Here is a 22,444-nt window from a genome sequence, read left to right as displayed (position 1 = left end):
GCCTTACTCAGAAAATTCTGAAATAGAATTGATTAAATGAATGGATGGATGGATTGATGGTTGGTTGGTTGGATGGTCTTAGAAGGTCACAATGAGTGCCATGCAATCTAGAGCTTTCTTTTATATGGCCTCTATCTATTGCATTTTGATCGCAAGTACACCATAGAAAGTATACTGAAAGGTTCATATCGAATGTACATTTAGATCTGGATATACAGCCCAGAGCTGGCCACGAAGTAGGTGTTCAATAAGGTCCTGATGGTGCACCAGTAACCACCTGCCTGACCCTGCTAGCTTAATTCAGTATAGCTCTTTCTTATTTATGGCTAAGAAGGGAGATATATTCAACTTGTTTCTTCTCTTGCACCATGTTTAGTCTGGTTTGAAGAACACCACTGCCCTAGTTCCTGGTCTAACCCAAGTGGCACCCATTACGGAGGGATTTTAGTACTGCGTGGCAAGATTAGATGAGCTGGGTTTGGAGGCCAATAGACATGGTTTAAATTCTGGCTCTACCACCTGCCTAGGAAAGCCATTTAACCCTCTTTCAGCCTCAGTCTCCTATACTCTCTACCAGGCAGGGCTTGTTAGGATTAAATCAATTAATGCCCTTAGAACACACAGCAGAGTGTAGGGCAGTGAAGAGCAGTTCCATATTCCTATTTGTTTTGCAGCATACATTTAGATCAGGTTTTCAAATATTAAAAGTGGAAAAAAGTGAGGTCTCGGGTTTGAATTGCTTTGCCCAAAGTCACACAATGTGATATTGGTGGAGACAAAATCAGAATGCTGAAACCGACTTCTAAGACACTGTGTTTTCAAACTCTTAGCAACTATAGAAGGCTTTCTGCAAATTAAAATTCACAAAGTAGCTAAATACACAAAAGCTATAACTTGATGCCCTTTTTGCTTATCTCCCTTCTGCCCCTTCTGACAATCCAAGAACACCTTCTCAGCACCCTTAAACTCCCCCATTTCCACGTATATTTTGAGTAATTGAAAATACAGTCCACCTGAAACCTCAGAGCTAGTACATGAATAATGCCAGGTCTTACTCATTAGATGGATTCTCTCCTCACCAGACCACCTAGGGTTTTCAAGTCCCTGAGATTCCCAGAAGACTTGAACTTTCTCACACATCCATCTATAATGAGAACCATTAAGCTGACATCACCACTCTCCACACTTCATAAAGGATCCTAACATCTGGAAATGGGAACTACCTGCAAGTGCTTTGACCAAAGATCACCATATCACTCAAGGACAGAGAAACTCAAGTTCAGGCAAGATGAGAAAGGACTATCCTAAAATGCCAACAAGGCCAGAGATTAATCATTTGGGGCTAAAAGTGTATAGAGAAATAAGGTTCTGGTCAGAAGATTTGGACTTAAATACCAGCTCTGCCACTTTCTAGTTGGAATGCTAATTAACCTCTCTGAACTTCAGTAAAGTATTGAATATTAACAGAATTGACTTCAGAGTCAGTGAGTCTTAGGTTCAAATCCTGGCTATATCACATACTTACTGTGTTACTTTGGGTGAGCTGATTAATCTCTATCAGCTTTAGTTTTCTTGTCTATAAAAGACAGCCCCCCTGCCCCAAAAGGAAAGAAGGAAAGAAGGAAGAGAGGGAGGGAGGGAGAAGGAGAGGGAGAGGGAGGGAGAGAGAGAGAGAGAGAGAAGAAGAAGAAGAAGAAGAAGGAGGAGGAGGAGGAGGAGGAGGAGGAGGAGGAGAGAAAAACAAACAAACAAACAAACAAACAAACCTGACTTCACAGGGCTGCTGTTTGGATCTAAGGAACAATCTGTGTCACATATTTATCACAATGCCTTGCATGAGTTAAGCATATAAAAACAAGAATGATTTAACTGCAATATAAACAATAAAATGAGATCAACCTTCCTCAGAGAGTTGCTGGGAAAACCAAACATAACAGACTTAAGCAGGGTGCCTGGTACAGACAAATCCCCAATAAATGGAATCCTCTACTATCATAGTTGACCCTTGAACAACACAGGTTTGAACTAAGTGGATCCATTTATATGTGGATCTTTTCAATACATACTTATAGTACCATATATGTTTTTTCTCTTCTTTATGATTTTCAAATTAAGATTTTCCTTTCTCTAGCTTACTTTATCATAAGAATAAAGTATATAGCACACATAACATACAAAATATGTGTTAATCCACTATTTACATTATCGGTAAGGCTTCCAGTCAACAGTAGGCTATTAGTAGTTTTCAGGGAATCAAAAGTTATACATCTGCGTGGGGTGTCAGCACCCCTAACCTCACCGTTTTTCAAGGGTCGACTGTACTAGTATCCCCTCTTCAACCCTATGCACTCACCTCCTTTAGCCACAGGAGCTTCGGGGCCTGCATTTCCACAGACATCACACCCCCGACATACTGCAGGACACTATGCTTGGTTTCGTTGATCCTGTGGACCTGACTGACTGCTCGGTGGTCCAGCCACATGATGATGTTTCGATGGGAATCTCCTAGCAGAAACAGGGAGATGAAGATACATGTGCATTATTATCCTTCCAATTCAAGGGCAATTATGCATTCTCCAGGGCAAAGAGCTGCACAACTTCTATAATTTCACCCAACAATAATGAACAAGTGAAAGGAATACCATCAAGGCTGATTATAACACTCTAATCCAAACTTTAGATTTCCTTTCAAGAGGTATGTTCTTTAACTATAACCCCAGGTTTAAACTAAAACCAGTCAAGATCTTCCAAATAATTCTATCGTCATTCACTCTCTCCCAACTTCTTCCTCTCCTACTCCTTCTAAACTAGAAAAGCTTTTCTGGGTATATATTCAGGAAAAGAGCCTATGAAATAAGCCTAAAACAATAGTTTGGCTTTTTAAGATCTGTCCCCTTTAAATATGGACAAATATTTCAACAGTATAATATATTTAATATAATACATCTAATACATCTGCACAATGGCTTTTATCTGCTTATATTCCCAAATCTTCTAGTCACTTTAATTAAAATCAGTTAAGTTTTTTTCCCTTACTCAGTTACTTTGGTGGCATAGGAAGAATACACGTTTTGGAATCGAGCAGACCCAATGGGAAATACTGACTCTTTCAGTTATAAGCAGAGATATATTGAGAAAGTTATTAAACTTTTCTCAACCTCAGTTGTCCTCATCTATAGAATAGGGACAATACCTAATAGCATATAGGGATTAATAATGGGCATAAAGGATATGGCAAGTACCTATCACATAATAGGCCCTCAGGGGGAGTAAATCATAAGGAACAGAAACTAACTGGAAAAGGGGCATGGGCACCTTCACATCCTACCTCTACCATTCTGCAGCCCACATAGCACCTGACTATCCCTTCTCCCTTCCTTAGCCTCTGTTAATTGATCATGTACTGACAGAAAAGCCAATACTCTAGACAGCCCTCTGCTTCCTCAGATGGCAAAATGCAGGGAAAAGCAATGAATATACCTGAGATTATAAGAAGAAAAGATCAAAGGGGACCCAACAGTAATTGAACCAGGCACTTTCACACATTATTTTATTTAATGGCAAAATAACAGCACCAACTATATAACTTTGCTAATAGCAAATGTTTATAAAGTTCTTTGTGTCTGTGTGTGTCCCAAGCCCTGTGATAAACATTTTACATACATCATCTAAATTCTCAAAACAATACTTTGATCTAGGTTACTTGCAGTGACAAACTGACTCTGAGGTTGAAGACAGGCCTACTTTCTCATAGCTAGGGAAAGCATGAAGTGTGCTCTGAAAACAGATCTGTGCAGAGGACAGATAAATAAAGTGATAAAACAAACTAGAGCTACACATATCAACATGAGTAGTGACACCAGCTGGGACATTTTTAAACACAATACATATTGTTTGTTGCAGGTATATACATATGTGGTAAAAGCACAGAACACCAACTGCAGCATAATGGTCACCAGCTGGGCAGAGGGGCGGGGATGGGTAGAAGGACTAGGCTGAAGCTTCAAGTAGTTCTTTAAAAAGAAAAGGCACTTGAGGCAAATATGGCTAAATTTCACCTGTTTATCCTTAGTAGTGGATACACTGAAGACTATTACTTTACGTCCCGTATGTTTGAAAAAAATTTTTTTAAACTTAAAAGAAAAAAAGTCAACCTATGAAAATATCTCAATTAGGTCATCATCATCATCATAAGGCCAGGGCTCAGTCACTGGTTTGCCTACCTGGAGAGATTTCGGTCCCATAAAAGTTCCTCAAAAAACAGTAATTATTTGAAAATAAGAAAGTACATGAGATCTTCCCATAGGCACAAATCAGATCTGTTTTTCACAGCTGAGTGATTCTACTGTATAAGCTCTGGTTCTCAACCCAGGTTCACATTAGAAACCTTGAAAAGCTTTAAAAATACTGATGTCCATGTCCCATTCCAGAACTGTCATCAACTCAGAATGTGGGTATGTGGGCACACACACATGCACATGTGCGTGGGTGTGTGGATTTTGAGGAGAACAATATCAGTGTTGCTTCTTAAATATAGTATTGAATGTATCTGCAGCTGCTTCAAGACAAAAACGGCTGTTACTAAACTTCTAACTGTAAAGACAGACCAATCAGCTACTACTGCCTCTAATGAAAGGCTCTCAAGATGCAGTCAGAACAATGCAATAAGTGTGCAGAATCGAGTACTTTATCATATTTATTATAACAATTAATTAATAATTTTAACTTTAGACAAAAACTGAGAAATTAATCTTTATTCAGTTCTTATAGAAAACCACAAATGATTCCACTGAAAGTTCATTTAATCTTTTATTGAGTATCTACTATATGCCAGGCACAGTGCTGGGATACCAAGAAGAATGTGCCACAGTCCCTGCCCTTACAAAGCATGTGGTTGAATGGAAAAAAGATTCTACATGGGGTACTGACTGGCAGAACAGCAGTATCAGGCATAGGAACACAGGAGGAGGAGCACAGAGAAGGCGCTAGTTAACTGAGCCCGAGGCTGCACAGAGGCAGAAATGCTTTAATTTAGTTCGGAAAATGGCCAGTAGGTAGCCAGGTAAAAGGGTGAGGAAAGAAGTTCTACACAATAGAGACAGGATGTGAAACAAATGGAATACAGATCCAAGAAAATGTCATATTCTAAGAGAATTGGATGCAATTTAGTAGAGCAAAATTTGGGTTACACAGGCAGTTTACCTAAGGACAGATTATTTGTCCATGTATGCATTCAATTAATATTTTGAACAATTCATAGATGTTCCAGGCATACTTAAGAGGGAAAAATTACTATTAATCAGTAAAAACATCTAAATATTAGGTTTGTGTTACAGAGTAGCTTCGGTAGCAACTCCCTCCCCAGTCCCAAATCACGACTCTTTGCTCCTCTCCCTCCCAAGCGCTGCTATGGCTGAGATGACCCAACCAGAGTTATGCTTTGAGCTTGGCAGGCTGCAGAAGTAGGAAGCACAAAGCTGTGACACTGCTGTCCAACCCAGGGGCTGTTCCGATCTTCAAAGGAAGAATGATCAAACAAGAAAGGCATTACAATGAGACTGTTTTATCATACAGCAGTGACTATTGTTCTTAAACTACTGTGTTACATTTTCTTGAGTTTGGGTTTCCGGTTTTGTTTGGTTTTCATTTTTTGGTTAACATCTAGAGATGGTAACAGTTTTACCTGTCCTGTAGGTTTTGTTTTTTAACAGCGATGGTTAATATCCTGACTCCAGTTCCTGGTCCTCATGATTACTCCAGTTAACCAATCAAGAGTTGGTCACTGCCACATAGGTAGCAGCAGTCTTTAAAAGGCCTTTAAACCACCTTTAAAATTCTAATTTCATTTTCTAGCACAGGATGCTACATGTCAGAGAAAATCTAATCTTAATAGAAACTGTTGAAAGGCAAGAAATTCGTGAGGGGCACCTGTAGTTGGATATATTTGATGAATGGGTACATCTTAACCTTTTAGGTGAAATAAAATTATTTCAACACTTATAATGAAGGTTGCGACTGAGCTCTCCTTTTAATAGAAGGCCTGTTAACAGGAGGCAATTCTACCTACAATGAGAAAAACGATGGCATCCAGAACAGGCATGTATCTAAGCAGGTTTAACAAGGAACTCTCATCGGCCACTTCAGTGTTCTTATTCTTAATATTTTAACCATCCATTCACCTGTCCCCAATGATTCTCCACATATTAGAATTACCAAGGAAACTTTTTAAAAATGCTGATGCCCTATCCTTGCCCAAAGCCACTGAATACAAATTTGGGGGGTAAGACTCATGAGTTGGTAATTTTAAAAGCTCCCCGGTGATTCTAATGTAGAGCCAAAGTTCTTTTAAAAAGCATATTTTTAGCAGATTAGAAAGTACAGAATCCTTGGAATTTGGGACTTTTAACATCTAAAATCTCACCCCAAATGATGATTCTTCCTACTGTATCCCTAACAGACAATCGCCTAACCGCTACATAAAGAAAGCTAATAAAGGAAGTGCTGACAGTCTCCTAACATGGCCAGCTACATGGCTAGACACATTTCATAATTGGAGAGAGCCTCCTGCTGCTGAGGTGAGGTCTGCTGGTTCAGCCCCATCCTTTGGTCTCTACTTTCAGAACAATGCCAACTGAGCCAGTAAATAGTCACTGAGAACAAGGGCCATTCATATTCATCTTTGAAGCCCCAGCACTTAATAACAGGGCTTGGAACACAGTAGGTGCTAGTAAATATAGCAAGAAAGGAGAAAAGTATGTGTGTGTGTGTGTAAAGATCCATTTGGGGCCATTCATATTCATCTTTGAAGCCCCAGCACTTAATAACAGGGCTTGGAACACAGTAGGTGCTAGTAAATATAGCAAGAAAGGAGAAAAGTATGTGTGTGTGTGTAAAGGATCCATTTGCATGCTTTTGCAGCACACGTAATTTATAAAAATCATTATTCTATGCCTTTGGTCTATAGAAGTGAGTAGGACACATTCTCTTTGCTTGAGAAATTCATAATTGGATGGAAGAAACTTTTCTGAGCATTAAGGTGTGTCAGGCTCTCACTTAATTCTTACAGCAAAGCTAGTGTTTCATTATTCCAATTCTTTCAAAGGAGAAAACTGTGATATGCAGAGGTTAAGTGACTCACTCAGGGTGTCACAGTTCAGCAGTAGCTAAGCTGAGATGTGGAACATCTGACTGCAATTCCAGGGTGTTTCAGTGTGCCCTAGTATCCACAGCCACCAGTTAAGAAAGACACTGCTTACAGCAGTGTCCACTGCTAAGGGTTCTTCAACACAGTCTAGCCCAAAATATGTTTGTAATGCCTATCTTGGCAACAAGTGACTGACAATGCCTAGAGCCACAATCCTTTAGATGCAATTTCCAGTGCACCACTGTGTCCACCACTCCCAAATGATTTCTACTCATTAAAACGTTAAATATCAGTTGAAGTTTATCATTGCACCTTACCTACCGAGCCAGTGTAGACTTTTGGGTTTATAACCTAAGCACTAGCGCTACTGGCTAAAATTTCCCAAAAGGAAATCCTTACCTACTGTGAAAAATTTCTGACGATGAACCCAAGTGGCACTTTACATTTGAAGCAGCTCACTACTGTAGTCACGAGTGTCTATTTGAACAAACTCATTAAATGGGAATGACCTTTGGTCTGGCTATTGAAAACAGAGACCATCTATCCTCAGTTTCTGTGTGATGCATGGTCCTATCTGCCTTGTTCTATTTCCTTTAAATGAACTTGGATCACCCACTCAAATGAATGTGGCACAGGAGTTTCATATGCAAAGCAACAGCAGGCACTGACACCTTCTTGCTAGAAAACACTGTCTGTTTCAAGTCTACTCACTCTTAGCAAAAGGTTCCATGTCCTTCCTTCATCACAGTCTCTACTATGGCTCTTGTGTTTTATTTATGGAACCAAGTTTCCCCCTAATCCAGGACCCTGATTCCACCCCCTACCAACTGCTTTCCAAGTTTTTAACCTCTGGGACATGATCTCTGGCCTCTATGCTCCACCTCTAAATCTTACTTTCAGTGGTAAGAGACAGCTGACGTCATGTTCCACCTGGGCCCTTAGAATTGATCAGCCAAGTATGCCCCAACTAGTCTCCCGCCACCAGGGAAAAAAAGAGGAACGGGTCCTACCTTCAAAGTTTACTGGTAAAGGTTGAAACTGCTTATCCAAAACAACCAGAGAACATGTGGCATCAAATCCAAGCCCTCGAATTTGGTTTAAATCGATCCCTTGTACAACTTTCTGTTTTAAAAACAAACAAAAACATAAATTGTAATGCAGGTCTTCTAAGAGATTGAAAACAAGTTATGACTAGAAGAAATGAATGACAGAATAGAAAAAATATTTACAATATAAAATAGATAAAAATTCAATATCACTAAAATATCAGGATCCTATAAATTAATGAGAAAAAGACAACCAATCTAATTGGAAATTAAGCAAAGGACATGACACATCACTTCATAAAATAAAAAGAAATAATCAAAGAGCATATAAAAAGATTCCTAACTCCATCACATTTCAATAAATACAAATAAAAATATACCACTCTCTGCTTTTGTATCATAGTGGTAAGATATGGAGAAGTAAAACTTCAACATTATTCTAATGATGTAATAATTTAGTATAAATTTTGAAGAATAATTTTACAGTATTTGTTAAAATGTAAGACATGCATTACTTTTGGCTCAGCAACCCCACTCATAGGAATCTATATTAGCAAATTATTAGCATAAGTAAATAAAGTTATATGTAGATAAAGGTTAACTGTAGCACTGCTTAAAATATATTTAAAAATTAGAAACACTAACTTTTATTAAATAAATTAGGGTACATCTGTAAAATAGAATATTCTCCAACTATTAAAAAGAAAGAGGTAGAGAAATAACTTCTGGGTGTGATGGTATAAAAGGTCAGCCAGTATACTTGGCAGAATAAAAGTATAAAACTGTAAAAAAATCATCATAAAGAAACATTTGGGGGCTATAGAAATTGACCAAAGCCGCAAAACAAATTAAGAAGCATTTATTCTTGAAAAATCAAAATTGTAATTATAACATTCCCACCCAAAAACAAACAAACAAACAAACAAAAAAACTCTAGGACCAGATGTCTTCACTGGGAAATATTAAACGCTTAAGGTAAAAACAATACCATGCATATGGAAACTTGTTCAGGATGTAGTGAAGGAGGGAACATTTTCCAACAAATTTTACATGGCCAGCACTACCCTGATACCCAAGACAAAAAAAGACATCAAAAAAAGAGAAAACGACATTATAAAGCAATATCTATCATGAACATAGGTGTAAAAATCCTTAAAAATATATTAAGAAACCAAATCTTACAACATACCTGCTAGAACAGCTATAATAAAAAACACTGACAATACCAAATGTTACAAAAATGTGGAGAAAAGTGGAACCCTCGCATTGGTGGTGGGAAAAAAGTTTGGCAGTTGTTTAAACATAGCTTACCACACAACTCAGCAACTTCACACCTAGGTATCTACCCAAGAAAAATAAAAATATATGTCAACACAAAGACTGTATGTGAATATTCATGGCTGCATTCTTCATAATACCCCAAAACTGGAAACAAAACAAATATCCATCATGGTTTAACCAAATGGTTAAACAAAGTGTGGTGTATCCATACTATGGAACAGTACTCATCAAGAAAACAGCACGAACTACTGATACATGCAACATGAATGTACCTTAAAATCATTATGCTAAGTGAAAGAAGTCAGATACAAAAGAATTCATGTTGTATAATTCCATTTACATAAAATTTCTCAGAAAGAGTTAGTATAAAAAGAGAAAGCAGATAAGGAATTATTTATGACTGGGGTGGAGACTGATTGCAAACAGGCACAAGGGAACTTTTTGGGGTAACAAAAGTGTTCTAAAATTGGTTTATAGTGATTATTCACAATTGTGCAAATTTAATAAAATCATTAAACTATATATTTTAAATAGATGGATTTTATGGTATAGAAATTATGCCTCGAACTGTTAAATATTAATAAAAAGTTGAGCTATAAAAGATGAAATGGGAAGATATCCATGATATATTAGTGGAAATGGGAAGATATCCACGATATATTAGTAAGGTGAAAAACAAAAAATAATTTACAACAAACTGCTAATAGTAGCTGCCTCTGAGTGCAGAAAGACCAGTTGCAGGAGATAGGAGATTTTTCACTTTGTTACATAATTTTTAAAGTTGTAAAATAATAGATTAAATGATTAATTCTATTTTTTATTTCTCTGGTTTCCTTTTTTGAAAAAGCATGAGTGATCATAATCATTAATGTTTCCTGTTAACTTAAACATGACAATAACCTTTTAAATCCCACAAAAGTCAACCCAAAAGAGTTTATCTCCGTTTAAAATGCACAATTCTTCTTTTTTTCCCATTTTGGAATGCCAGACTTGTAATCTAGGATTCTATTTTTTACTATGTAACATGTTCCACATAAAAAGCTATATACAACTATTATAGATTTTCGACAATGAAAAGCATTAAATTTTTCACACAATTCAATAAATAATAAAATGCTACCATATATTGAACAACTACTATGTGTGTGCCAGGTGCTTTACATACATTATCTTATTTAATCCTTACAAAGCCCTCTGAAGAAACATTTAACGTTTCCATTTCATAAAAAAATAAGTGAAGGACTAGGGAGGGAAGGGGAAAGCAAGCAAGATCTAGAGGCTGAATAACTCAAACTTGCTCCTGTCACACAGCCAGGAGATGGCAAAGACAGAAATCAAACTCAGAGCCTGTGTTCTTCCTATTTCACAATACTGCTTGCCTCTGTCGTCATAGAATTTCTTGTTGCCCAAGAGACTCACTCTGTAAAGAAGACATGTGCTTTAGGGGAGAACATTTGTAGTGGCCCATGTGGCCCATCTGTGACTGCTGGCAATATCTTTGCCCCACAGCAGCAGGTGAATGTCCTATAGGCCTTTACTACACTGATCAATCTAGACTTATGAGAGTGTGAGAACTAAACCCAATTCCCAGTCAGGCAGCATGGCCTCATCACAACAAGTCACAAAGACCTAGTTTCAAAACCTAGATCCACCACTTCGGCTATATATGACTGAGGGCAGGTTACACAATTCAAGCCATTCTAATCATCCTCTTGACTTGCTGGATCATGTCTCTTTAGCATTTGTAGGCACAGCTTCCTCTGCAGGTAATGTCTCCCATCCGGACTTGGAAATCCCTGGATAGTGGTTAAGATCAATGGTGCCAGGTACAGACTGCCTGAGTTTGAAACCTGGCTCTGCCACCTAATAGTTATATGACTTTGGGAAGCCAGAAAATTAGTTTCCTTGGCTGCACAAAGCTATTACTTATACCTACATCTACCAACGATGTTATAAGAATTCAGCAAAATAAGGTATGATTAGCCCAACATTTGGCATTTGATGCACAATAAATAGTAGCCATTATTAGAATAAATTAGCAGCCTCAAATCTTCTTTGAACTTATGAGGCATCAATCAGTGAATCAACAGCCATCCCTAACATCTACCTACTATACCGTATTGGCCTCTGTGCCCACAGAGAGCAGGACTGACCCGGGCAAGCCCATCTCCTAGGCCTGCAGTTAGTCAAAGGAGGAATTGGGTGAAAAAATGCAGAAGACTCAATAAACTCAATACCACAAGGTAGTTTTCGAGTAGAAATGAACATGGGATATGGTATCAAAAGAGCACCTTCTGGTTCTAACTTTTCTCATAACCTTTCTGAGCCTCAGTTTCCTGAGAGCAAGAGATATCTCCCAAGTGAAGATCAAAGGAGTCAATTCATTTGAAAGTGCTTTGGAACCAGTAAACCTTAATAGAAAACGTAAAGGATAGAAAACCCACTCAATGCCCTATTAACTGTGTTTGTGGAACGTTTTTTTATGAACAAAGCATAGCATGCTCAGAGTGTCACGTAAACACATATAAAAATGATAGGCAAAGGAATAGTGATCAAGAAAGACTGGATAGACTCAAATTTTCCTAAGAATTATGGTGGGAGTAACCTTCCAGTAGGAGCAAAGAAAATACTATCTTCAATCTATTTCATGAATCCTCTCTGAAGATCTACAGAGTTCCATATATTAACCGTGGCCTTTCAGTCACAAAAGTTCAGTGTCTCCATTTCTAAAATGGAAACATATCACAAGGAACTGGAAGAATAAATGACACGTGTTTAAACCTGAATTCCTTGGTAGCCACTGTGATTTCCTCAGCCTTATACGAAAATGCCTTAAGATCATGCTTATCCATGAGTAACAGCACCTCACTCCACAACCCCATCCCCATCGACATCACCCCAAAACGATGTCTGTCAAGGCCATACTACCCAGAAGGCCCCTGGGACTTGATCTGCTGACCTGAGGGTTCTTTTTCATACTCTCATTAATGGAAGAAGAAAGCGGTCTAGTAAACTCGCCCCAGCAACTTGGCATCAGGGGAACTGTTCTGGCTAGAGAGAAAGCACATTGCTCTTTTAAAGAATTTCCAGAGAAGGAGATTTCTGCAGCTTCATTTGGTAACCTGGTCCATGTCTAGCAACTGTCAACTCGTAGCTATGGGGCAGCAAACAAATATTTGAGGAAGGGATTGTGTATCACTTTGTTCTGACTGTGGGAACCGGTTCAGTCCTGTATGTGTTTTAAATCAGCAGGTTCTGCCATATTGAGTGGGGAGACAATGCTTCTTAGGAACCTTCTAAACTAACAACTGCAAGGTCAGAGGCATACCTGGTATTTTCTTTAGCTCTATTTGGAGCTAGGGTCAAAGCCTGGGACCTCACAGACAGAATCCAGCCTGCAACACAGTTCTGTGCAGCTGGTCCAGTAGTCTTTTAAATCTTGACTTGAATGCTTTTGTCAGCTTTAGGGGCTTGCACGGGGTTATGCAATCCCTGATTCCCTCAGGCCCATCACTCCCTGTTGCCTACACAATTCAATTACTCACTTATTCAGTCAGCAAATGTAATCAAGCCCCTTCTAGGGTCAGGCTGTGCACTCCTCTGGGTATTTGGAAAGCAATAGAGAGTAAAATATTTTTAAAAATTTCTTGCTCTTCCGGAGGTTACAATTAAGTCAGGATAGACAACAGCTAATAAACCAAATAAATTATGTCGTGTATGTATTGTATACGTAAAAGTGGTAAGTTGTGGATCAGAAATATTGGAGAAGAAGGAGATAGCCGCTGAGGTGAAATGTGAGGAAACACTTGAAAGACCTGAAGAGCTGGCCTTGTGGGAATCTGGGGAAAATGTTCCAGGGAGGAGAACAGCCAGTGCAAAGGCCCAGAGGTGGAAACAGCAGCAAGGCTAATACAGCTTGTGTGGGGTGCATATTACTTACAAGGCCCCTGGAAGCACTCGATTTTACAAAATCTCCTCTAGTAGCTGGGAAAAGGAATAAAGCCAATCCTGGACCATTACCTGCAGAACATCCTAGGTTAGGTGTGGTTTTTAAATTGTTTTTCATTGTAATTAATTTAAATTTAAATAGCCACATGTGGCTAGTGACTACTATATTGGATAGTGTAGATCTAAGGATATATAGGAGTTACACATGTTGACAGAGGGCAGGAAGAGAATTCAGAAAGAAAAACATGTGTGTAAAAGTCCTGAAGCTAGAGGGAGTATGTGTGTTTTAGGACATGACAGGAGAGTATGGCGAGAACACAGAACTGAGAACGGCATCATGAGATGAGCCAGGAAAGTAGGTTGAAGCCAAACCATGAAAAGCCTGAAGACCATGTTACAGATTCTGAGTTCTATCCAAATAATGGTGTGATGCTATTGAACAGTTATAAAGAAAAGAGTGACATGATCAGGTTAGTATTAAAATGGTAATTCCAGCTCCAAGAAGGAGAGTGGATTGGAGAGGGAAAGGACGTTCATGAGGAAATAAGAGGTTCTTACACTAACCTGGACAAAAGATGAAGTTATGTGGTGTTGGAGATGGAAAGATGCAGAAATCTGACCTATGTCATTTTGGGCTTATCATCTACTTCCTGGGTCACTTAGGGAAAGTCACTTAAGTGTCTAGGTCTCGGTTTTTCTTTTCAAAGGTAAAATGGGATTAACAACCTCTTCCCTACCCACCTTGCATGACGATCAACTAGATATAAATGTGAGTTGTGGGGAATGGGTGAAAAAGGTGAAAGGGATTAAATACAAATTGCCAATTATTAAAAACAGTCACAGGGATATCAGTACAGCATAGGAAATACAATCAATAATATTTAATAACTAGGTATAGTATCAGGTGGCTACTCGACTTAATGGGGTGATCACTTTGCAAGGTATATAAAAGTCTAATCACGGACATGGTTCCATAATGGTGGCTACTAGACATAATGGAATGATCACTTTGCAAGGTATATAAAAGTCTAATCACGGACATGGTTCCATAATGTAGCAGTTAGCATGTCAGCTTTACACACAGAAGGTCCTGGGTTCGCGTCCCAGTGGAACCATGATCCATGGTCTACAGCCATGCCACCCTGAACAAGCCCAATGTCTGATCTCGGAAGCTAAGCAGGGTCACGCCTGGTTAGTACTTGGATGGGAGACCACCTAGGAAGACCAGGTGCTGTAGGCATAAATAATAATAATAATAATAAAATAAAAATAAATAAATAAAAGTCGAATCACTATGTTGTACACATGAAACTAATATAATATTGTATGTCAACTGTAACTAAAACACAAATTTTAAATAAATAAGTAAATAGTTTAACTTTTTAAAAAATGGATATGAACGTATTCATAAACCACATAGGTTCTATGAATGTAAGAGGTTAGCATTATTCTTCAATCCCATATGAGCTACTCCTTCTCTTGCTCTCTCTCCTCAATCATTACTCATGTAGCTAGTGCAACTTCAAGTCATAGTTCGTTGACTTCATAGGTATTGGTTTTGCCATGTAACTAAACTATTTCATCCTTAGGGGCACAGATTGTTGTAGACCTCTCCTATATGTATGTACTCCATTACTTAACAAAGAGCACAGTACATAGTAGGGGCTCGATAAATGCTGTAGACAAAATGACACTCGACGAATGCCTATTAGCTAAATGATATCTCCAGGTTATCTTCTTCCTAATGGAAGCTGGTCCTGATCACACACAAACTCGCAATTTCTTGCTTTTTGTGGGTAATTAAGATTTGTGGCTCTAAAACACAATAGAAACCTTTATAATCAGGGATGGGGTATACATTTAGGACTTGTGCATTTCCATATAACTTTTTAGATGTGTAGGTTCTGACCCAATATAAGCCTGCCAACTTTAAGGTCAGTGGGGAGTTGAATAGGGAAGAGGATTTGCAGCCATTTCACTAGGGATCTAGAACTGTCTCTAATATTTGTTACTTTGAGAGCCTTAGTATCCCTATGTGTCAAATAGGAAAAATAGCAATCTATCGCTCAGAGTTATTGTGACACTTAAACAAGATGAGGGATGCCAGAGTGTTTTTCGTTTATTTTCAGTTCTAAGTAATATTAATTCAACAACCATTTATTGAGCACCAAATCTGTGCCAGGCAATGTGTTAGGTGCTGGGGATACAAGGATGATTCACTCTCCAAAAGCTCAGCTCATGGTTAGTTGATTTGTTTGTTTGTTTGTGTTTGTTTGTTTATTTATTTTATTTAATTTTATTTTTAGGCGAGGCAACCCTTGGTTGACCTCACAGATTGCAAGGACCTTGTCAGCTTACAATCTCTTATTTTTTATTTTTTACACCTATAGCACCTGGTTCAGCTCATGGTTTAAAAGGAACCAGACTAAGTCACCAATTAAAACGCAAGCCAGGTAATGAATGATACATGTGAAGATGGTGGGCTCTCAGACAGCAGAGAGGGGCTTCTTATCCACTCTTTCTTCTGAGGTTGGCAAGGGAAGGCAAAGATTGTCAGGGGTCATCAAGGAAGGTTCCCAGGAGGAAATAATACTTAAGCTTACCTTAGAAGATGCCCAGGAGTTGGGCAGGTAAAGAAGGTAAATGAAGAACGTTCCAGATAATGAAAACAACAGAGACATTTCATTCGTTCATAAACTCAACAAAGATGAATTAAGTAAGCATAATACAGGCGAGGAACTCTAGGGAAATACAGATAAACCAGGTATGGGCCCTGCTCGGGGGCACACATTTTCCACACAATTAGACAGCCATGTAAAGACACTTATAATTCAGTAATTCAGGGTGAGGTCAAGGTTCCCCACATAGTGAAAATTCAAAAAACTTCAGGTAGCTTAATACAATTTCCAAGCAGGAAGGCTTGGAAAGTGAGATGAAGCTTGACAGAGGGGCAAAAGGCAGAGAACATGGGGGAGGGGAGGTCAGCAACCTTCCTCATATTAGGCATGTGACTTTGGACTGGTTACTTAACCTTGTCAAAGCTTGTATCTTCTAGCTCCAAAACTGAGAGAATAAATACTGCACCAAAAGGTTGTTGTGTGGATAAAATGAAGTGATAGATATAAAGTGCTCACCATAAAACTTGGAATGTTATTAGTGGCCAAGAAATGCTAGCTGCTATTATCATCATCATCATATTATTGTTATTGTTATCAATTTAACTAAGGGGAAAACCATTTTCAGCAATGTGAGTACCGAGGGAAAAGGAAGTAGGACAACTACTCTCAACCTCTTACCTTCCTAAAGCCCTTGAGAAAGAAAAGACAGATTGGGATGTTCTATGTCACCCTCTGCCCTAGCCTAGTGCTTCTCAGAATCTTACATAGAAGAACCCTAACCAGAAAGAGAATGAGTGAATATTCCCATGAGGTACCTCTGTAACTGCCTTTGACTTTTAAATATAATTCTATCTTGGAAATTTATTATCCTCATTTCTGTTATCATTATCACCACCACCACCACCACCACCACTATCATCATCATCATCATCATCATCATCATCAGAAATACAATGCTTACTCATTCCCAGGCACTGTTATGACATTTTACATGCGTTAACTAATTTCGTCCACATAATAATACTATGGAGACAGGTAAAATTATCATTCTAATTTTTCAGATTAGGAAACTCTGGCAAGAAACCTTAAGTAACTTGTCCAAGATAATAAGTTAATAAATGTTGGAACTGGCAAGTCGATCCAAGCAGTCTGGCTCCAGAACCATTGCTCAGTAGTGTGCTACTTCTCTAACATAAAAATGGCTCCCTCTTTCAACCTCACACTAGCAATGAGCTATGAGTAGATGTGTCATGCTTATCCTACGGCTTTGGGCTCATGGACACATAGCCATACTCCATGTGAGGGGAACAGCCTAAGACCCAAGAGCTTTATCCAGGTTTGCCATAGTGACATAGCCTCGTTAAGGACAAATGCCCACAGCACTCATGTGGCTAAGGGGTTCAAGCAGATGACAAGTTGGCCGCCGCTGGGAGATGATTGAAAATCTGCCATTAAACCAAGCTGTACTTAGAGCAGACCTTTTTTAAAGTAGCTTTTCATCAGGGGATTATTTTTTCTTCTTGACAATTTCCTTAATGGCAAGAAAGGCTATATGTTAGAAGAACAAAGGAGACCCAAGGGCAATGAGTAGAAGATTCTCACCAAGGTGGGGGAGGAAGGAGGAAAATTAAACAGGCAGAAGAGATGTGCTCCCTCTTTTATTCCTATATAATGCTCCGGTGCTACCCACCCCCGCCTCCTCCCTCTGCTTTCCTCTCTAGGGGCACGAACAGCAGCCCAGAGCTCATTAAAATTTAAACAGGCTGATCAATATGAACAGAATGGTGAATTGTCCATCTGCAAATTACCAAGCCCTTCATGAATATTTAAGGAACTAAAAACTAGGAGATGAGAGAACCCAGGACTTCATTTTTCCCTCTGGAAAAAAAGGAGAAAAGAATCTCTTTCGTTTCTGATCACCAGGATATAAAACCAAACAGTCAAGTGAAACTAAGAAGGAACACATCTTAGCCAGCATCACTTCCTTTCCCAAGCCAGTAAGCTGACTACAAACCAAGGCCAGCAGAGACGAACATCCGCCTGGCACAATTCATAGATGCCCTAGTCTTACCCAATACTTCCTTGCTTTCTCAAAACACACCATGTTCTCACGCCATGGTAACTCTGTGCATACTGTTCCCTCTCAGTGAAATGAGGTTGCCCTCACTTGTCCCATTGGAAGGCAGGCCAATCCCGCAACTAAAGGTGCAGCACTAGAGGCAGACTGCTTAGATTCCTGTCCTGCCCGTTACTAATATGGGTAAGTTGCCTAACTTTTCTGTGCCTCTGTTTACTCCTCAATATAGCAGAGGTAGTAACAGTCCTATCTTCATAGGGTCATTGTGAGGATTCAACTACATGATGCGTGTTAACACATTTTACCCCACACTGGGCATACATAAAAGCACAGTAGATGTTGGCTATGATCACCAGTGACTTCTTCCATATTCAGAATCTTCTGTCCTGTCTACTCTGAGCCCCTCAGAGCTAAGCCTTTCCTTAGCTCCAGCTACAGTCACTTTCCTCCCACCACGTATCACATCACATTTTAGCTGTCTATTGGTCTCTGTCAGTACTACATACACTGTGAGCTCCTGAAGCAAGGCTTGTATCTAAACTTACCCCAATATTGTCCCTGGCATCAGGTGGACAGAAAACACATACTCGGCAGGTGCGAGTAGGGAAGCACGTACAAGGAGGGAGTGCCACAGTTGTGTCCATACCTTTGTGACAACACAGCACGCGGTCCAGATGTCCTCAGAGGACTGCTCATGGTGGTTGAACTGAGGCTCCCACTTGTAAATTGGCTGGTCTGCAAAAGCCAAAAGGATGCCCTTCTGGTCCACCAGAGCCGCGCGGACACTGCCAGTTCCAACGTCCACACCCACATAGTAGGACCTTGGTTCCTGATCTTCACCAAGCATTGTGTTTCCTCCACCTGCAGTGAACAAGGGCAAAAATCACAGGAAGACTAAGTGGGTCTGCAAAGTCAGGCACAAGACACCTTGAAAGTGGAAATAAAAGGGGAGAAGCTAACTAATTGGTAGCCTTCTATTATTTATTCACTCAACAAAAATGTTAGGTGCTAACAGTGCTAATAGGCACTGAGCAAGGTAGTGGGTGAATGAGACAGGTATGGCCTCAGATTTGGAATTTCCATTGAAAGGGAGTCAGATGTTAAGCATTAAGGAACTGTATGATTATTTAAGCAAAGTCGTAATATCAAGTAAAAGTTCTACAAGGGTAAAGGACTGTAGGAGAACTGAGAATCTGGAGGTAATAGATATACATTTATTCTCATTGAATTTGTCCAAAATTTAGTAACATGGCTCCTGCCATGTTACTAAAAAGAAACTTCTACTCGATCATTCATTCAAATAATTATCTACAGAGCACCTATTAGGCGCCAAGCACTGTGAAAAGTACAAACCTACCCTCTACTGCTCACTATGACTCCACATGGTGAGTATATTTAAATCTCTGTTACATATTTAAATATCTAAGTCACATATCTCTTGGAGTCTCACTTTGATCTGGTGTTGTGGTGATCAAGGTGAGACTCCAAGAAATATATAACTTTTCTCTTAATGTTAGGTCCACCCGCTTAAGAACAGTAGGTATACATTATTATGATAATGCACATTATACTAATGGGGAAATTGGCCTCTGAGAAGTGGAAGGATTTAGCCAGCATCCCTCAGGAGCAGTCTGGACCCACATACAGTCAGTCCCACATCTGTGAGCTCTTGGGTCTCATGCTTTTTTCTGTTTTTCTCAACAGCTGGCAGTACAAGTTTGGAGAAGAGGCAAATATATTGCAGCCATGTGGCAAAGTGATTGAGAATTAGCCTCAAGGGACACAGGATCAGGAATTTGTTAGAGAATCTGTTTTCCTTACAGACCCCTTTGTGAGTTACAAGGAAATCTGACCAGAGAACACACAAGAATTCCTTGGCTTTCATTGCCGCTCTAAGTCCTTTCGGTCAGATCTGCCCACAGGACATAGAAATCTCACAGAGGCTTTCATTTTCCAAACTGGCTTTCAAAGAATCAAGACAAGTCCCACAACACAACCATGCTGGTAAACATACTACAACTCCACAGGTGAGCTCAGGACAGTGTTAGCGCCCAGAGTCTGATTTCAACTGCAGCAGCATTCTGCGCCTTCCACTTCAAATAGGTAACGTTTCCTGGGCAACACTGGGGGCTTCTAAAACAAAAGTCAGCCAGCAGATGTCCCGTTACTGCTTCCTGGATATGTATCCCAGTCAAAAACAGCTTCATTAGAAGCGACTGTCTCTGACTTCCTCGCAATGACTTCTCAACTGTGTCTGCCCCCTTTGGCTTTCTGGCTCACTGGCAGATGGAGAGGAAAATAGGGAAGCTGTAGTAAGTACATCTGCTACCTTCATCTGAGCCTCAGAGAACAACTCCCAGGCTTCAGTCTACTGCTTTCTCATCTTCTTTCTCTCACTTACAACCCTCCAGGAGCTCCATATAATCAGTAGCACCTGTTTTCAAACCATGCATTCCTTCATTCATCCAACAGAAATACCTTTGCTTCAACCTTTTCTTTACTCAATGAAAATTTAACTAAAACAGATCAAAGCAGAACTGCTCTGAAGCTAAGATCACCCTTGTCCCATCCTCCACCCCTCCCTCACAGCAGAACCTCTGCTGGGTCCTTCGCTCAAAACTCAGGACAGCTGAAAACCATCAACTTAGCGCTATGATACAACCTGAGGCTTCAGCATAGCATCTCAGGCCTCCTGGAGCTTCCCTCTGCCTGCTTTCCAGTCATGTCTACCTGTCCGGTCCATTTTCAGACGCAGCTCAAGACATCCCAAAATGAGGTTCTGAAGTGCATCCATCACTTCAGACTTGCTCTTCCCTTCCTGATTCCTTCCTCTCTTGTCCACCTCAACCATCACCTCTTCAGGGAAGACTTCCTTGCCTTTTTCTGTCTCTTGGTGCCACCACGATACTGTATTCCTACTTTCTTTGAAAACTTACCACTCAGAATTGTGATTTCTTTTTTATTTGTTTGTGTCTGTCTTCCCTATTGGTCTGAATCTGAAAAAAAAAAAAAAAAAAGAAAGAACTTACTGATTTCTGCATCTCCAGTTTCTAGCACAGTGGCTGGTACATAATTAGTTTTCAATAACTGTTTTCTGAATGAGCAACTAAATCAGTGAATCAATAGAAAACTAGAATGAACAGGTTCATATTTTAAATTTGAACTCCCAAGTTTGTACTTTTATGTACTAATGTTTTACCTTGATTCTAAACTCTGTTTCCTTCTAACAAATACTTATTGGATGCTTATAACCACATTTTATTAATTCTAAGACATTCATTTTTTCACATTTACCTTCTCCAAAATCAGAGTGAATCTGACCATCAATGGCATCTTACAATTAATTGGAAGCATTTTCTTTCTTTCTTAGTGGTATAAGAGATAATGATGCATCTTGCAATGAATGACACATGAGATGTGAAGAAATTCAAGCTATGCCAAGCGCCAGGCACCCTGCTAAGAGCTCAGGATACAGTTATGGACAAAATAGGACAGTGCCTTGGCTCAGAGCTTCTTCAGTTTCTTATCTGCAAATAGGAGGAAGACTGACCACGCTAGCTGCTCCACCTCCCCTCCACTGACCACGCACACATCTCACTTTACCTGGGATCCCCTACTGGCTTCCCACTGTCATCACTCTGAAAGGCACCACAGGGGCTACTCCTTAACAGTGATCTTAGTATTTCTCTGCCCTTGGCTAGAACATTCCAAATCTATTCTAAACACTTAGTGGGGGAAACAAGGCAACAAATAGAAAATGAAGACTCTGTATAACTTTCTGGCTTACATAGACCTAGCCAGCCATTATCCAGGCTTCTCTCCACTCCTAGGAGGCCCAGTGATAAGAGCAGTTACCACTAGGGGGATGGCCCAGCTCTTCATGCCTGAGTTCCTCACTTCTGACTGTCTTCCTCTGCAGGGAGTATACCATCTTACCATCCACCACCCAGCCATCCCAATTTATTTCCAGTAAAATCTGAAGAGGCAGATTTTCACTCTGCAGCTGATCCAAGGCTTACCCCAGTTCTGGTTTTTGGACCCATCTCTTTGCTAAACAGGAAAGAGCCCACCCTTCAGAGAGCCCCCAGCTCATGTGGAAAGTGAAGCTTCACCATCAGACATTTAACTTCACTGCTGCCCGTGACACTGCCGTATCCCCAGTGCCAGAACAGTGCCTGGCACATCACAGGAACTCAACAAGTCTCCATAACTCAGTGGATACCTTTGACACCTGTCATCAGGGACATAATCAAAGGTACCATGTTTACTGTGGATCTGATGCTCTGCTAAGCAGCTTGCTTATATTACCTGACATTAACCCTTAAAAATA

At 39.8% G+C, this 22,444-nt stretch overlaps 1 protein-coding gene and 1 pseudogene across 4 annotated transcripts in view; one reads left to right on the top strand and one right to left on the bottom strand.

Moving 5' to 3' along the window:
- Positions 1-22,444, bottom strand: part of FGGY (FGGY carbohydrate kinase domain containing) — a 367,647-nt gene that overhangs the window by 329,446 nt on the left and 15,757 nt on the right. For 3 of the 4 annotated variants that reach the window (XM_025052081.1, XM_015595081.2, XM_025052082.1), the window contains exons 2-5: positions 21,051-21,110; positions 18,761-18,975; positions 8,155-8,266; positions 2,354-2,505 (exon numbers count right to left, since the gene is read on the bottom strand). In XM_025052081.1, the coding sequence (XP_024907849.1) occupies positions 2,354-2,505; positions 8,155-8,266; positions 18,761-18,961 (465 nt within the window). In that variant the 5' untranslated portion in view covers positions 18,962-18,975; positions 21,051-21,110. The remainder of the gene's footprint in view (positions 1-2,353; positions 2,506-8,154; positions 8,267-18,760; positions 18,976-21,050; positions 21,111-22,444) is intronic. The other variant, XM_015595080.2, reaches the window with a different exon arrangement.
- On the top strand, positions 14,544-14,659 carry LOC112486027 (annotated as a pseudogene).

The sequence above is a fragment of the Pteropus alecto genome, unplaced genomic scaffold (genome assembly GCF_000325575.1).
Source record: "Pteropus alecto unplaced genomic scaffold, ASM32557v1 scaffold25, whole genome shotgun sequence".
NCBI classification, from domain to species: Eukaryota; Metazoa; Chordata; class Mammalia; order Chiroptera; family Pteropodidae; genus Pteropus; species Pteropus alecto.
The sequence above is the reverse complement of the archived record's forward strand: the minus strand, read 5'-3'. Positions and strand labels throughout refer to the sequence as shown.